This window comes from Myxine glutinosa, chromosome 11 (assembly GCF_964187855.1).
Source record: "Myxine glutinosa chromosome 11, kmMyxGlut1.1, whole genome shotgun sequence".
Taxonomy (NCBI): Eukaryota; Metazoa; Chordata; class Myxini; order Myxiniformes; family Myxinidae; genus Myxine; species Myxine glutinosa.
The window spans coordinates 20116582-20134847 of NC_136271.1; the positions used below are offsets into that span (position 1 = coordinate 20116582).

Genomic DNA, 18266 nt, shown 5'->3' on the forward strand with positions numbered 1-18266 from the left:
CATTTACTATCAGGTTCTTGTGGTCAAATGCTGTCTTTGGTTTTCGCCAAACATGTCTTCTGGTACTGTGGCCAAATAGCTCTACCTTTGACTCATCTGTCCAGACATTGTTCCAGAAGTGCTGGTCTTTGCCGAGGTGTTCATTGACAAACTTTAGTCTTGCCTGGTGTTCTTACTGGACAGCAAAGGTTTCCTCCTGGCACACCTCCCATGTAGATCAAATTTGTGCAGCCTCTTTCTAATGGTAGACTCATGCACTTTGACATCAACAGTGGCAAGAGCTACCTGTAGGTCCCGTGATGACATTCTGGGGTTCTTAGAGACTTCTTTCAGCATCTTGCAGTCTGCTCTTGGGCTGAACTTGCTGGGGCGGCCTGGCCTGAACAATTTGGCAGTTGTTTGGATTCTTCTCAACTTGTCGATGATCTTCCGGACAGTCGAATGATTGATTTCAAATTGTTTGGAGATCTTTTTAAATCCCTTCCCAGACTCGTAGGCATCTATAACCTTCTTTCTGAAGGCCTCAGAGAGCTCTTTTGATCGAGGCATGGTGACGCCGCACACTTGAACAACAAAGAGCAAACCAAACTAAATGTCTGAGGTTTAAATAAGACAGGTTCCTCCAAGATCCTCTCCAATGATGTTCTAATCATTTGCACCCCAGCTGGTGCACCTGATTCTAATTTTAGGTATTTGAAGTAGTGATAAATGTAGGGGTGTACTTACTTTTTCCACATGCGAAATTTGCATTTATGTTTATTTAAATTATACAATGGACTACAAAATGTAAATGTTTCATGATATTTGTTTTGTTATATCACCTTTATCTATCAATATTGTTGAAATGAAGATCAAATAGCTGTATGTTGAAATATGTTTAAAAAGTCAAAACTTTACATGGGGTGTACTTACTTTTTCACGTGACTGTATAATATATAATATAATATTATATATATATATATATATATATGTATATATATATATATATATATATATATATATATATATATATATATACATACACACACACGCACACACACACACACACACACACACACACACACACACGTATATGTGAAATCCACGTCCCATCTTTAAGTGTGATTGGGGGCTGTGGCCTCCATGAAGACTAGTAAGATGTTATACAAGGAGTAGGGGGGAAGGGGGAAACAGAAATCAATAACATTGTGTTGTTCATCATGTCCAAACTCATCACGTCACTCTCAGGGAGCATCCCTACAAATTATTGTTAATTTCCTTATTACCTCCGCCACCGAAGGTGGATGGAGGTTATCTTTTCATCCCAATCTGTCTGTTTGTCTGTTTGTGAACAGGATACCTCAAAAAGTAATGGACGGATTCGGACGAAATTTGGAGGAGTCGTTGGGTGTGTGACAAGGACGGAATGTTTAGATTTTGGTGAAGATCTTCATCCGGATGCAGGTGCTAGAAGTTTTTTAAAAAGTGATTCTTCATAATTTATAGACAGGGCCAAAAACGTTATAAAGCATGGTATTTCAAAAAGTTATGGATGGATAATGACGAAACCTGGTGGATGCGTTGGGATCGGCAACAAGAACAAACCAATTAGATTTTGATACAGGTCAGAATCCAGATCCGGCCTATCAATGGGATACAAAACGTAGACCGTTCATCCTGGGGGAGGTATGCGCTCTACCGAGTGACGTTCTAGTTGCGGAAGAAATGCACTTGAGGACAGCACTAAAAAGGATTTCAGGCAGCATGGTGCAATTGATAACACGCGGAATCTATTTGCGGAATATTTAGTCCAACATTTTACCCCTCTCATTGGTTACCGCACTTTATTCCTGTGAGTTGTTCGTTCCTCCCCACTGATGGCAATGTGTGGGGAAGCAGTGTGAGAGACTGTGAACAATAACAGGAAATGGAAGGGGCGTGTTGGGCAGATATGTTGAATAAGGGAGCTAGAGACAGACGACGCGGTGCGATTCGTGTGAGGTGCGGGCGCCACATATCGGTGCCGAAGCTTATGATCCAATCCTGATGGATTGATGTCTGTGAACGGCATAAGCATCCGAGGAACCAAAAAAGCGATACAAAAGTGTAGGGGTTAATAAAAAAAAAAGTAAGAGCAAATCCGCAGCCGATTGCCAGTTCAGAAACAGAAATTGGATGAAACACGAAAAACGGGAAGGATAAATGTGAGAAAGGTCAGTGCAGGAACCATAATGGAAGGAAGGAATGATAAGGGTCGAACAGAGCAGAGTGGAAAACGGCTAGTGTAGAAACAGCGAGCACGAGCATGGCAATCGAAGGATCAGAAAGCACGGAAACCTCAAATATTGAGTGAGTATTGCTTCTTTAAGAATGAGAATAACAAGTGCTGAAGCTGCAAATCCTGGATGAGAAATTGTGTCAGGCGTGGGATCAGCACAATGCGCGGAAATAGCAAATGCAGTAAATGCAAGTGTGAGATTAGTAGAGTACAAGAGGAGGAAAAGCAGGTGACAATAGATGCCATCTAAAAAAAACTAAGGTGAATTGACCCAGCTGTTTATCACTCAAGATATTCAGCAAGAACTTCACTTTCCGCGCTGCGTTGTAGCCGTCCATCCATCCATCCATCTAACTACCTCTCGTGTTAATATAAACTCCTGAAATTACATAGAACCAGGAAAAATTGCCTCTTATGACTGAGGATCCATGCTAATGTCCTGTGGAGATATCACCCATTCATTGCCAAGGATTTTCCTGTTGCTTTAAACTTAGGTATGAAATTTGGGTTGCACTTCGTTCAAACTCTTTCGCGTTCAGGTCTTTATATAGAAATCCTCGCCAACAAATCGGAATCCTCTGAATGTACATGAAGGTCTTTGCATAAGAGGTCTGCGCCTCAGCACCACGATTTTGGGACAAATTACACAGGAAGACACCCTCAACCCCATATCCTCGCATCGGAGCCCCATATGAGGTTCCGGTGTTCCGGAATGTATCCGGATTCTCGTATCCGGATCCGGATCTTCACCAAAATTGAATCCATTCTTCCTTGTCACACACACGACCTGTCCACCAGGTTTCGTCCGAATACGTCCATAATTTCTTGAGATATCGTGTAGTTCAAGTTATGTCTAGAAATGAAGAAGTAAAGATTGTGCAGGAGTTTGAGATGAAGAAGTAAAATTGTGAAGGATTTTGGAATGACGAGGTGAATCTTGCGAGACTTTTAAGTGAAAGGAGTGAATCGGGTGACATTTTTGATTGAGGAGGTGAACCATGCGGGATTTTGGAAGGAAAAAGTGAATCGCGTGAGATTTTCAATTGGAGGCGAATTGTGTGTGATTTTTGAGAGGAGATTACTTGTTTGGGATTTTAGAGCGAGGAGATGAATCCCGTGAGATTTAGGAGTGAAGAGGTGAACCCCGTCGAATGAAAGAGTGAAGTGTATGGGACTAAGGAGGAAGTGAATTTCACAGGATTTGGGAGTGGAGGTGAATCCCAAAAGATTTTAGATTGAAGAGGTGAAACTTGTTGGATTTTGGAGTGAGAAGGAGAATCGTGAGATTTTGGAGTGAAGAGATGAGCTGCACAGGATTTTTGGAGTGAATAAGTGAGTTGTGTGGGATTTTGAAGAGAAGGGGTGAGGTGTGTCAGTTGTTTCTGGAGTGCGATGATGAATCATTCTGCTTTATGGAGTGAAGAGGGGAATTGTGTGGGATTTGAGTGAAAAGGATGAATCATGTGAGATTTTGAAGTGAAGAGGTGAATCCCACTGGATTTGGAAGTGCAGCTGGGAATTATTTGGGATTTGCGAGTGAAGAGGTGAACCCTGCACAATGTTGGACTGAGGGGGGGGGGGGGGGAACAGTATGGGATATAAGTGAAGAGGAGAAACTTGCAGATTTTTTGGAATTAAGAGGTGAAAAGTGAGATTTTGGAGTGAAGAGATGAGCTGAACAGGATTGTTATAGTGAGGAGGTGATTTGTGCAGGATGTTGGCATGGAATAGGATGTCTGATTTTGGAGTTCAAGGGATGAAAATTGTAAGATGATGGAGTGAAGAGGTGAATTATGCGTGATTTTGAAGCGAAGACTGATGTGCAGGGGGTTTTTGGAGTACAAGGGTAAATTTTTCTAGATTTTGGAGTGAAGAGGTGCACCGTGTGGGATTTTCGAGTGAATGGGGCGAATCGTGTGGGAACTTGAGCATGGAAAGTGTGGACGGATAAGAGCGAGTTACATTCACTCCACCGTGGCTGATGGGCCGCCTGCGGTCGGTGCGAACAATGCATGGAGTGGTGGATTTACATGGCTCCAGCTATTAGGGCCAGCACGGAGCATGAATCTGGGTTCTTTGGCATGCGTGCACTGGATCTGGAGGCCGATAATCGAATTCAATGCACAGTAGGTGAGGAAGAAAAAAAGAAACCCAAAGAGTGATTGGTCCCTGCTCGAGCCCAAAGTGGTTTAAAGAAAGAGTGCAAGGGGCATAACCGCATAGACCCACAGCGCTCGATTTTCTGTCTCTAAAGCCATGAAAAGGCCTTTTTCCAAATCGCGTCAGATGGTGTGTTTTTTTGTTTTTTACACACATGCGCACACGTATCCTCACTCACATTGACACATGCGCCTGCACACACACCAACAGAGGTGGACACTTTGAGACTTGGAAGGCTCCGTTTCACCTTCTGAAACCCGCATATGGAGATAAAAACCAACAGCATACACACACGCACGCGCACACACACATACACACACGTGCGTTCACATGTGAGCAAACTCAAGCGCGCACACACAGACACACACACACACACACACACACACACACACACACACACACGTTCATGCGCGAGCATACACACACTCACGCGCACACACGTTTACGTGCGAGCGCACTCAAACTCACGCACACGCACACACACGTTCACGTGCGAGCACACTCATACACACACTCACACTCATGCACACACACGTTCACGTGCGAGTGCCCTCATGCAAACACACACATGTTCACGTGTGAGCCTACACACACAAACACACATTCACGTGCGAGCACACTCAAGCACACACACACGTTCATGTGCGAGCGCACTCACACACACACACACACACACACACACACACACACACACACACACACACACACACACACACACACGTTCACACGTTCACGTGCGAGCACACACACACAAACACACGTTCACGTGCGAGTGCACACACACACAAACACACGTTCACATGCGAGCACACACACACACACACACACACACACACAAACACACATTCACGTGTGAGCGCGCACATACACACACACACACACACACGCACACACACAAACACGTTCACATGGGAGCACACACACAAACACACGTTCACGTGTGACACACTCATACACACACACACAAACACACGTTCATGTGTGAGCGCACTCACTCTCACACACACACACACACACACACACACACACACACACACACACACACACACACACAAACACGTTCACATGGGAGCACACACACAAACACACGTTCACGTGTGACACACTCATACACACACACACAAACACACGTTCATGTGTGAGCGCACTCACTCTCTCACACACACACACACACACACACACACACACACAAACACGTTCACGTGCGAGTGCACTCACACACACACAAACAGGTTCACGTGCGAGCGCACTCATACACACACACACACAAACACGTTCACGTGTGAGTGCACTCACACACACACACACACACACACACACACAAACACGTTCACGTGCGAGTGCACTCACACACACACACAACCACGTTCATGTGCGAGCGCACTCACACACACACACACACACACGTTCACGTGCGAGCACACACACACAAACACACGTTCACGTGCGAGTGCACTTACACACACACACTCACACACACACAAACACGTTCACGTGCGAGTGCACTCACACACACACACACACACACACGTTCACGTGCGAGCGCACTCCCTTACGCGCCCGTGCAACTCACGACACTTTGGTGACCTGGAGGTTGCAGAAAGATCATTTCCGAGATTTGCATTGAGGCTACTTTAATGGACAACGTTAAGTAAATAAATTGCTGCCATGTCGGGGATTGAGAGTGTTAATCGCTCGTCGAGGGATAAACTTCATCGTAAGGAGATTAGTGGGACTGGGACGGCACAAGCCTGGACGCACCAGAGAGGTCGGTAAGGAGTTAAAGGTCAAGGGAAAGGATATCGAGTTAAAGAGACAGATCGAGTTCATCGAGGAGCTCCCCGGAGCCCAGAGACCGACATCGGGACACCCGTACCTCGCGCGCCCTGCGGACCCTTCCAGGACAGGAGGAAGAGCAGGAGGACAAGCAGAGAGTCATGCCTCCCACTCCGGGCCATCATCGTCTGCGATGGTCGCCTCTTCGTCGTCCTCCCGAGGTGCGACCGTCGGTGCGCGTGAAGCTCGGCTCGGGCTCCACCTGGTGCCCCGGCTCGTTCAGAGTGAAGCCCTGAATGAGCAGACGCGCGAAGCACGCAGAGCGACGCCGTGACTGCAATGTCCATGAGCATCGCACAGGACGCAAGAACCATCGCGGAGACACGCGCCCTCCGCCGGCGACCGCTCCTCGTCGCCTATTGCTCCGCCTTTGGCTCCTCCCCTTTTCAGGTGCCCCGCCCTATAACCCACCCGCACTTCAGGGAAAGCCTCGTGAGTCGCGGTTCCTGCTGATTAGAGCGCGATCGGTGCCACCATTACACGGGCAAGGTGTCTTCTTATCCCGACAACCGACAACGTGTCAGAAGGAGCTGCTGCGGCGACCGGGTAGCGGCTGCGGTCGATCTGCATTGCCCACGAACTCCAACTCGAACGAAGGCTCCGTTTGGATTCCCCGATCTTTCGCAGCCCGTCTCGTAGCCCGACCTCCCGCACGGCCCGACATCACCCCCTATCGACGGGGGTTTGGGGCGCGAGTCGGCCTCGGTTCATTGGTTTCTGTGTGCGCGGAACCGAGCCGTGTTTAACGTGGCTGAACGTGACGCCGTGTCCGACAGCGAGCATTCAGTCACCGCGTAAATACCCAACCTTTCCTAAACAGGTCTTCAAAATCCTAATAGGAAAAGGGTGGCTGTGGGTTACTCGTACTGATAGTGATACAGTAACCGTGACCCCGAACCCCAAACCGCGCGCTCCCTGGCCCAACGAGCCCCAAGTTAATGAACCACGCGGGCCAAGCCTCCTTTGCATACGTCATTCAATCGTTCGGGTCTTCAGTTTAGAACCAAGGTGCTCCGAACCACCGCTCACTGTCTTCCCACAGAGAGCAGTGCTTCCCACTGCTCTTATGACGTCAGATCGCTTCGTGACGTAGACAATGCTGGCAGATGTGACGCCCAGTTTAACGTCCATCCGAGGGACGTCACACACATTGAGGAATCATCCTGCCTGGAAACAGCGGGATGACAGTTTATATCTGGGTCGGGATTCGAACCCAGGCCAGACAGCTTCGAGGTGAGTGTGCGTACCTCTATGTAGGACATCCTGCCAGCCAAGACTATACACCACAAATACATCACAAATCACACACACACACACACACACACACACACACACACACACACACACACACACACACACACACACACACACACACACACACACACACACACACACACACACACACGTTCACGTGCGAGCGCACTCATACTCACGGGCACACACACCTATACACCCAGACACACATACTTACATTTTTAGTTAAACTCGCATGACTCGGAGCGTTCTGCGCACCTCACCACACGTCGTTTCAGAGGGATAGGCATCTTTGACCATTTAGGTGTCTTTTGGGTCTTAATGGCCTTTTGGGTCTTCATGGTGTTTTGGGTCTTCAGGGCCATTTGGGTCTTCAGGGTCTTTTAGATCCTCTGGGCCTTTAAGGGTATTTTGGGTTGTTTTGGGTCTTCGTGGTATTTGGGGTCTTCAGGGGCTTTTGGGTCTGAAGTGTATTTTGGTTCCTCTGGGTCTTTAGGGGTTTTAGGGGTATTTTGGTTATTTGGGGTATTTAAGGGTCTTTTGGGTCTTCAGGGTGTTTTGGGTCTTCGGGGTATTTTGGGTCTTCAGGGTGTTTTGGATCTTCGGCGTCTTTTGGGTCTTCAGGGTATTTGGTGTCTTCGGGGTCTTTTTGGGTCTTTGGGGTGTTTTGTGTCTTCGGGGTCTTTGGGGTGTTTTAGGTCTTCGGGGTATTTTGGGTCTTCTGGGTCTTCAGAGTGTTTTGGGTCTTCAGGGTGTTTTGGATCTGCTGGGCCTTTAAGGGTATTTTGGGTCTTTGGAGTGTTTTGGGTCTTTGGGTGTTTTGGATATTTGGGGTCTTCAGGATCTTTTGTGTCTTCAGGGGCTTTTGAGTGTTAAGTGTCTTTTGGTTCCTCTGAGTCTTCAATAATCTTATGGGTCTTCAGGGTGTTTTGGGTCTTCTGGGTCTGTTGGGTCTTCGTGGCCATTTTGTTCTTCAGGGTCTTTTGGATCCTCTGTGCCTTTAATGTTATTTTGGGTCTTTGTGGCGTTTTGGGTCTTCGGTTGTCTTTAAGTGTCTTCAGGGTCTTTGGGGTATTTAAGGGTCTTCGTGGTCTTCAGGGTGTTTTGGGTCTTCAGGGTGTTTCGGGCCTTCATGGTCTTTTGGGTTTTTGGGGTGTTTTGGGTCTTCGGGGTGTTTTGGGTCATCGGGGTGTTTTGGGTCTTTGGGGTGTTTTGGGTCTTCAGGGTCTTTTTGGTCTTTGGGGTCTTTTGGGTCTTTTTGGTGTTTTGGGTCTTTAAGGGTATTTGGGTCTTCAGGGATATTGGCGGTTTTAAGGGTCTTGGAGGATTTAAAGGGTTGTCAAAGGTCTGAGGGGTCTCAGCTGTCTAAACGTAATTAAGAGTTCACGGACTGTGTTTTGGGTGTTAAAATTGCGTGAAGAAAAAGAAGAAGAAGACGTTTCGGTCGAATATAAACAAACAAACAAACAAACAAACAAACATAACAATATACGTTTGCTCTATTATAATAAAAAGATGTAAACTACACATGCAATTCTGACAACTCTACAAAAAAGCCTCAACCTCTCCCAATCAACTCTGTCCCATCTTACCTGTACCAACCCCCCTCCCCCCCCCCCCCCTCCTCCATCCTCCCTCCTACCGACCCCTGGCCCCAAGTCTTCACCTTTCCGCTCCCAACCACTACCAACAAAGGCATCAATGCTTTCCCATCTTTCACAGATATCCATCACAATCACCTGTTCAACTCACAATTTTAAGAAAAAAAAATTGGAAATAATAGCAAGGACCTGCGTAACCCCCGCAGTAAAAGCGCTGCTTGAGAGAAAGGGACTGAAGGGTTGGAGTGGAAGGTGCGTGAGTGTTTGTTGGAATTAAGGGTGAGTGCAGGGTACACGGATGTTTGGATGTAGACATGAGGAATGGGTCCACAGGTCAGGCACGGTCTTAAGCCATTTGTTTGGTGGTTCGTGGTGTCGTCTGTGGTAGTAGGTTACTGGAAAAAAATTATACGTGAGAATCTACAACGGAGTGATCGTCGTGGCTGGTTATAATGTATCGTGCAGAAACATGGGCTTTGAGAAAAATGGAAGAGGAGATGACTGGAGGACAGAGATGAGAACACTTCCAGTGGATTCTCAGAGGATCACAAAGAGAGCGGGTGATTGAGGAATGAAGAAAGGATTACAGAGGTTACGGTGGATTGGGCACGTAATGAGAAGAAAGGATGAGGAACTATAGTAGGGAAAGTATGGAATGAGCCAATTAGAGGGAAAATATTGTTGCGGATATGGGATTTGCATCCATCCATATCCGCTTGTAAATATTCCCCTATTTCCTCAATACTTCCCAACTCTCCCCAATCCCCCCATTCCCTAGTCCCATTTTCTGTAAACAACACTCTGTAGACCCGACCTCCCCCTATTTCCCCCATTAAATGTCACATCCAGGTTCACCGCATCTCATGTAAGACAACTATAGGACATCTTGCTAGTTATTCTTAGTCTATGTCAGTTAAGGATTCGTTTCCATTAATTCTGACCCTTCGTTGCACCAGAATGTGATTGTATGGCACCGTTAGGAAGTTTAGGACCTCCCAATACCTCCCCGCAGCTCTTCCTCACAGTTCTCTTCAACAACAACAACAACAACGAGCGCAGGGAGTGCGCGTCCTCACTCCGGCTTGGTTGGTAGGAGTGGTGGGAGGGCACCAGGCCTTCCCAACGAGTCGCCATCGGACATGTGCTCGACGGGGTTACCCAACAGGGGCGGAACGTGGCTCCTGTCGGCTCCTCGTCAAGGGCGGAGCCCGGTAACCCCCGCACCCAATGGAAGCGGCGGACCGGCCCCAGTTGGGGCGGAACCAACCAGCCGAGGGCATGTCACTCCCCATTGAGCATGCGCAGGAGAGAGGGAGGTGACGTGAGATGCGCGCTGAGCTTGGAGCAAGCAAGACCACCTCCGAGCGCTGTGAGACCTCCCTGCATCTTTGAACCGTGCTTTATCCTGTCCCCGAGCCAAGGTGCACCTTGTGCCAGCGACCTACCTGTCCCTTCCTGCCATCAATCCCCGTGTGAGTCTACCTTGTCCGTTTGTCCGTGGTCTGTCTGGGAATAGATAAGACTATATTTAAGTGCCCATCTCTTCTGTGTCTTTACCTCACTCTGCCTTGTAATCTACCCCCTTTTCTCCACCACTGTAATTATACCCTCCTCCGGAGGTCTTGAGAACTGTACCCCCCTTGCGTCGTTTCATCTTTCCCAGTCGTCGTGTCCTTTCTATCATTGATTTGGCATAGCGTGATTTGGCCAACGTCTGGGTGAATCGGGTGAGTCGGGAAGAAACGGGGAACAACTGTTCGGCCGCGGTTACCTCCGCTCGGTAAATAACATCCAATCCGCGGTCCGTAACAATTTGAGAAAAATGGAAGAGGAGATGACTGGAGGACAGAGATGAGAACACTTCCGGTGGATTCTCAGAGGATCACAAAGAGAGCGGGTGATTGAGGAATGAAGAAAGGATTACAGAGGTTACGGTGGATTGGGCACGTAATGAGAAGAAAGGATGAGGAACTATAGTAGGGAAAGTATGGAATTAGCCAATTAGAGGGAAAATATGAAAACACATTTTACGTTAGGGTGGCGGTATAGGGTGGAAATAGATATGAAGAATAAGGAATTGAGAGAAGATGCAGAAGATAAAGGAGAATGGAGAAGGCGGATCCGAGAAGTCAACCCCTAACTTTTGGGATTGAGGCTTAAGAAAGAAGATGTGTATGCACTGTCTCACAATCAGGTACATGTATGATGCACTCACAAAGACCAGAAAGCCCTGATATAGACCTAGCAGACAAAAAGCATCATGCGAGCAAAAGCCAATGAAGGTGTGCGGATGATGAGACCCTCCTCCACGAAAATGCAAAGCCCGTCCATGTACGCTTTGCTCTCAAACTAAACTTGACGAAAACGACAGTTAAAAACAAATTGTATATTTTATTAATTTGTGTTCTCCATATCTTATTATAATGTAGCAAACGTATATGGTTTATGTATGTATGTATATGTGTGATCTAAACGTCTTCTTCTTCATATATATATATATAACCAAAAAACATGGTCCATGAAGTCGTGAAGCTGTGTAACTATTTTTTTTGTATACTTAGTCGAGGCTCGTATAAGAGCTAACATATTGTTACGGTGGCCGGAGCGGAATCACACTCCCGGCATCAATGTGTTACTGTGTTCGGACAGGAATCCCGCTCCTGAACACCGAATATATTACGTCCCGGGGTACAGGTTTACTACGAGGGGGTTAACCTCCGTTCCCTCCCGAACTTACCAGACCTGTGGCTGCCGTGCACGAATAACTTCATGCTTAGCAGGTTGCGAACCAGCAACTACAAACACCAATTGGTCAATCGCACAATATCTTACCTGTACCACATGATGGTCCCAATCAGGAAACGCACAGTACCCTCCGGCGGTATACCACTTTAGATGGCCGAGCGATAACTGTTGGTAACCGTCGGGGTAATGCTAATGTCGCTATGGCCGATTGCTAACCTGGGCACGAGCAATGGTGGATCAATGGAGGAAAAGACATTCATGGACAGAGAGATAGGAAACGTTTTAACGATTTGATTTATTTACAAATATTTACAGTATAATTATTCAATAGGAAAGAAAAAGGGACAAAAGGCAGAAACTTAGCTTATTCTACGCCTTACTACGATTACTACAAACTAGGGCATGCCCGTACTATATATAAGCTAGGACGTGCCCGTACGTGGGTGCCCGTTCCTTGCCAAAAAAAAAAAAAAAAAACATTTGTGTAGGGGTGTGTGTGTGTAAACATCCTAGGGCGTGCCCGTACGTGGGTGCAAAAAAACATGCGTGCAAACAACAACAACAAAAAAAAACTTTGAAACCACGTGGCAGTAACGACCACAGAACCCCCCCCCCCCCCTCTATTTACATGAATGGTTTGGTCCATTCGCAACGACCACAGAACCCCCCCCCCCTCTATTTACATGCAATGGTTTGGTCCATTCGCAACGCCAAAGCGAACGGCGAACGGCTAAATCGCCATAGCTCGGTAAGTACTTGTCCGATTAATTTCAAACCTTGAAAAGGCACATCCTCGGGTCCCCAGCAATATACCTGGCAAGTTTAAAGTATATCGGACCCGTGGTTGTCGAGAAACAGCGGTCACAGACAAACAAACAAACGTACAAACGTACAAACGTACAAACAAACACACAGAGATTACTGGAATTATAGATAGATAAACATGACATGGGTGCCCAGCACACATTCACGGGGTAGAGGGAAGGGAACGAACAAACTTTGGAAACCTGTTACTGTTAGCACAAAGGCTACGATGTTCCGGATGCCTCTCCTCGCGACGCCCCCGTCCTGGTGTCGCCACCGAGCAGGTAATGGCGATCCCAGCACGAACAAGGGCAGGCGAGGTCATGCACACGTGCACCAAGAGGGAGTTTGGCAGCCAGCAGGGAACAATGAAAACATGCTGAATGACCAAAGTCCAAAGCGAAGAGGAGTGCCAATAAAACTTGTTCAGTCACAAGTTCCAGTGTGAAAAAGAGTCATGCAGGCACGTGCTAGGTCAACAATCCAGGCCAAAGAGTGGAGCACACGTGTTCAGTGAAAACGGCAGAGAGAAACCCAGGCCAAGAGAGCGAATGCACATGTGCTGAGTGACAACGTCCAGGCCCAAGAGAGCGAATGCACGTGTGCTGAATGACAAAGTCCAGGCCCAAGAATAGGCAACAATGTGTTGAGTGTCACCAGCAGAGAGAGAGAGAGAGAGAGAGAGGCACAGCGTCTGCAAAAACGTGTTCAAAAATCTCCCTTTGTTTATCCTCGTCAAGGGAGGTGGGAATCTTGGAGGGTGTCCTGGCTCCCGATTGGTGGAGCCAGTTACTCTGCCCCACAAGCTCCCCCAAAGTGACTCAGGCCTTGATTGGTAGGTTTCTGAGCCTGGACACCATGGTGTGCCTTTGAGCCTGGTGCATTGCCTGGTAAATTAACCCTTATGAGAGGAGGACCTGTCTTTACCTTCCCCCAATGCATAAGACATACTAACCTGAAATAAGGGAAACGGACTAATATAATGGTCTGCTATGAAATAACTATTCTAAGGGACCTGTATGGTGGTTGCCATTACTTTTTAGTGGTTTCCCAAAACCACAACAATATAATAAAGGGAGTGGGAGACAAGAGGAGGAGAGAGAAGGAAGGAAAACAAGATTAGAGAACAGGGACATCGGGAGATCTTTGGAAGGGAGAGGGCTGGGGTGAGGTACATGGGATAAACAAGATGGACACTACAGGGGCTTTCAGGAAAGAAAACAGGGATTTTGAATGAGGTGGGTTAGGAGTGGATTAACGGGGGTAGAAAAGATCAAGGTTTTGTATGGGGGAAGATAAGAGATGGTGGTGAACAGCTGTTTTGAAGAACTGGAGGGAGGAGTGAGATTGAAGAGAGTGTGGGAGTTTGTTCCAGAGACGGGAAAAAAGAGGAATGAAAGAGTGAAGGTGAGCAGAGAGTCTTGATTTTGGCCTATTCACCAGAAGAGGGTTGCTGGCAGACCTTGTGTGTCCTACAGGAATATTTGGGGGACAGAGCACAGACAGAGCAGTGGGAGCTAGCTGGAGAGGAATCGGTAGAAGACAAAAAGACCGCAAAACTACCTGTGGTGAGAGAGACAAAGACCTTCAGAATCAGCTTCATCTCGGGAGATACCAATGATCTATTGGGTCTTTGGGGTCTTTGGGGTCGTTTGGTTCTTTGGGGTCTTCAAGGGCCTTTGGGTTCATCGGGATGTTTTGGGTATTTGGGGGTATTTAAGAGTATTTGGGGTCTTCTGGGTCTTTGGGGGTATTTTGGGTCTTCAGGGTACTTTGGGTCTCTGATATTTTTAAGGGTCTTTGGGGGATTTAAGGTGCATCCAATTTCTTTACATCATCCTTGAGATGTCTCAACAACTTGATTGGAGAACAACCTGTGGCCAACTCAATTGATTGGACATGATTTAGAAAGAAAAACACCTTTCTATGTAAGGTCTCATAAATAACAGTGTCATGTCAAAAAAACGATGAAGTCCAAGGAACTGTTTGTACAACTCCAAGACTGAATTGTGAGGAGGCAGACATCATTCACAATTCAGCTTCTGGCTGCGATGATTTGATTTAAAAAAAATAAAACCATGAATTGAATTGAATCCTAAAAGCCTTGGCTTCTACAGTGTGAAGCTGATCTAGGTGTGAGGCAGGAGCACCAGCCCAGAAGGGAGAGCAGTATTCCATTGAACTGCAAATGAAAGCTTTGTTTGTGGTGAGGACCTCAGAGGTGCCAAGAAAGGACTTCGCAAGACGGAGGATGCCCAATTGGCGACTGCCTTGGAAATGTGGTTTTCCCAGGAAAGATCATGGCAGATAGTGAGACCCAAAGGTTTGAGTGAAAGAACTTCTTTGAGAGGATTGTTGAGAAAGTAGATGGGAGGGTTTTCCAGATTGTCTTTTCGGAGAGAAATAGTGAGGGTGTGAGATTTGTCAGGATTGAAAGACATGTTCCATGTGTTGACCAGTTTGTGATTTCTTACAGGTCTCCAAAGAGTGAGGAGGCTGCTGCCTGCCGATCTGAGGGATGAGACATGGGGCGGCAGAGAGTGGCGTCATAAGCAAAGTGAAAGAGAGGATTTTCCAGAGAGTCAGAGAAATCATGCATTAATGAAGATTTTTAAAAGCGCAGGGCCCAGAATACTGCCTTGAGGAACTCCAGCCTGGACAGGAAGTGGAGATGAGAGAATTCCATTTAAAGTCACACATTGACTAAGACAGGAGAGGCTTATATATCTATTAATTACGTACTGTTTGAATATCGGTTGCATATTGTCTATTAATTACATACATCTATTAAACCCCTTAGTGGTTCTCAACTCGTTTCATTCCACGGACCACTAGGCCAATCAAAAACCTTTCGTGGACCACCTCCTTTTTGAGACATGATAAAAAAAGAGTAGACAACAAACATTTTGGTTTGAAATGTATTTATCACGCCATGCGACTTTAGACAATGTTCCTGTGGACCACCGAAAAAAGTCACCATGGACCACCAGTAGATAACCACTACCCTAGCCATTTGAAGACCCATTAAGCCACCCAAGACCCTTAAGACCAACAATAATCCAAAAGACCCAGAGGACCCAAAATAACCAGAAGACCCAAATACACTGAAGACCCTTAAAGACACTGAAGACCCAAAAGACCCAAAAGAGCTGAAGACTCAAAAGACCCTTAAAACCCCAAAGACCCAAAATACCTCAAAGACCATGTAGACCCCGAAGACACAAAGCCTTTAGAATTTCCCTTTAGCACCCATTAGATTACCCTTTAGAACCCATTATAATTACCCTTTAGAACTCTTCAGAATTACCCTATAGAATTCTTGAGAACTCATTAGAATTACCCCTTAGAACCCATTCGAATGATCCTGAACAACTCTTTAGAAAGACCCTTTAAAACTTCCTGAACCCACTAGAATTACCCTTTAGAACTTTTTAGAATTGAACGCCGTGGGTTAGAAAGGTTCTTCTTTTTCATTTTAACAGACAGAAGGAAGGATGGAAGGAAGGACATAGCCAAATGTTGAAGCGGCTTCACCGCTTAAAAATGATTTTCAGACTGGGAGTGTACTCGACAGTAGACGCAGGAGATGACCAAAATTTCGTGATTTGGGAATTCAAAACATTAAACCATCCATGCTCAGATGTCAGAAAAAATCATTACTGAAACCTTCTGCAGAGATGGGTGTTTCACAGTCATCGTTTCATCATCGAAATTTTTTTTTTAAAGAAAATTCCACTTTGACATTATGGTGTATTATGTGTAGATCAGTGACAAAAAACGTAATTTACAAAAAAAAGATATTTTAAATTCAGGCTGTAACACAACATGTGAAAAAGTCAAGGGGTGTGAATACTTTCTGAAGGCACTGCATTGTCACCTCTGGGTAGGGGACTAAAAAATAAATGCACGAGAGAAAACCTGAAAGTCCTGCATCTGCAATGTATGTGCAGTATTTGCTCCCCCCAACCCCAGAGGTGTGTCAGAGGTGGACAACCGAGTGTCTGTCTTATGATCAAATTGAGAATTCAATGCTGAGCAATGTAGGATGATTCAGTCTGAAACTCCCCTGGGAATGACAAAAATTATAATAATAAATAAATCTTTATTGTCCCATTTTCAGGGAAATTACATTTTCAGGGAAATCAGGGAAATAATTAGGTTTCCTCTGCATTTAAATGTAGAGGAATACCTATTGCTTTTCCTTGAGTATATTATTATGCTTCCGCCTGATTTTTCACCTGCGAAAACTTTAAAATCAATGTTCTCAGCAACTGTTGGTCCAATTGACAGGAAATTTTCACCAAGTGATTGGCTGGACATGTTTAATTTTTTACTGCGAATTATGACGTCATAGGTCGCGTGGTATGGGCACCATCTTGGAAAACACCTTCAACTTTGCCCCTCTATATCTTCGAAACGGCTCAATGGAAGCAATTATCATGTCATGGCTCATTCCAAAGAACTCTGCAATGTTTATTTAGGATATTAAAAGTGCTAACGTTACGAATTTAGAATTCGACAAATAGACCCCTTGATGCCACGAATATGATTTTTTTTTTTTGCATGACCTTAGTGAAATTAAATTCAGAATGGAAAAAAAAATCGAACTGCACTGGACATGTTAAATTTTTTACTTGCTGAGCAATGCAGGATTGTTTTTTCGGTTAAATTCTGCCGCCATATTGTTTTTCGTGACGAGGCCAAAATTTGCATGCAGAATCGCATGCCCATGACGAGCAAAAAGTTTACACATGATGACGTCATAATGTCGCATCATTTAGGAATTATGACGTTTTTAAGCATAAACCTTAAATACTATCTCCTCCCTAATTTTTAAAGATATCGAGTTGAAACTTTACATAAACATTCCTCATGTGGGGAAGTTAAAACGTTACTTGGGAAGTTTCGATAGGTCACATGGTTTGGCCGCATCAAACAATTGAATGGAAAATCTTTAAAACCTTCTATCTCTTGAACCGCTGCATTGATTGACTTGAAATTTTAATGTAATGTAGCTCTCATCAAGGGGAATAAGTGTTTAATATTTCACCATGATTGGTTGTACGGTCTGGAAGCTGGAAGTCGTTATTTTTTAAAGAAGAAGAAACGCAACACTTTTTTGCTCAGGCCATGTAACGAATTGTGGCACTGCTATTTTTCAGATTTCTTTCCTTTAAAAATCATTTTCTCTGCAATAGTTGGACCGATTGGCAGAAAATTTTCACCGTAGGAGTGCCATGGCCTGGAGAATATTTTAATGGTAATTATGATGTCACCGGTCACGTGGTATGGGCGCCATCTTGGAAAAACCGAAATACTTTGCACCTCTATCTCCAAAAGTGCTGCACAGAAAAAATTGAAACATGGCTTATTGTAAATAACTCTCCATGCAGAACAACCTATACGAATGGTGATGTCATATGCACCTCCATTATGACGTCATAATTCGACAAGTAAAGAACTTCATCCCATCAGGATGAAATTTTTTGAGCATAATCTCGGTATAAATTGATGCAGAAATTTTTTATAATGACGTCGTAGGTCTCGTGGTTCGGCCGCCATATTGTTTTAAGTAAAAAGCCCGAAAAACGACTAAAAACCCATTTTCT

General features: G+C 45.6%; 1 protein-coding gene and 1 long non-coding RNA gene across 2 annotated transcripts in view; one reads left to right on the forward strand and one right to left on the reverse strand.

Moving 5' to 3' along the window:
- The window catches only part of LOC137436088 (CUB and sushi domain-containing protein 3-like), a 1358203-nt gene extending 1351636 nt beyond the window's left edge, over nucleotides 1–6567 (reverse strand). The window contains exon 1 of the mRNA XM_078786463.1: nucleotides 6294–6567. Within this exon, the coding sequence (XP_078642589.1) occupies nucleotides 6294–6567 (274 nt within the window). The remainder of the gene's footprint in view (nucleotides 1–6293) is intronic.
- Nucleotides 1–18266, forward strand: part of LOC144894242 (uncharacterized) — a 939403-nt gene that overhangs the window by 189433 nt on the left and 731704 nt on the right. The window lies entirely within an intron of this gene.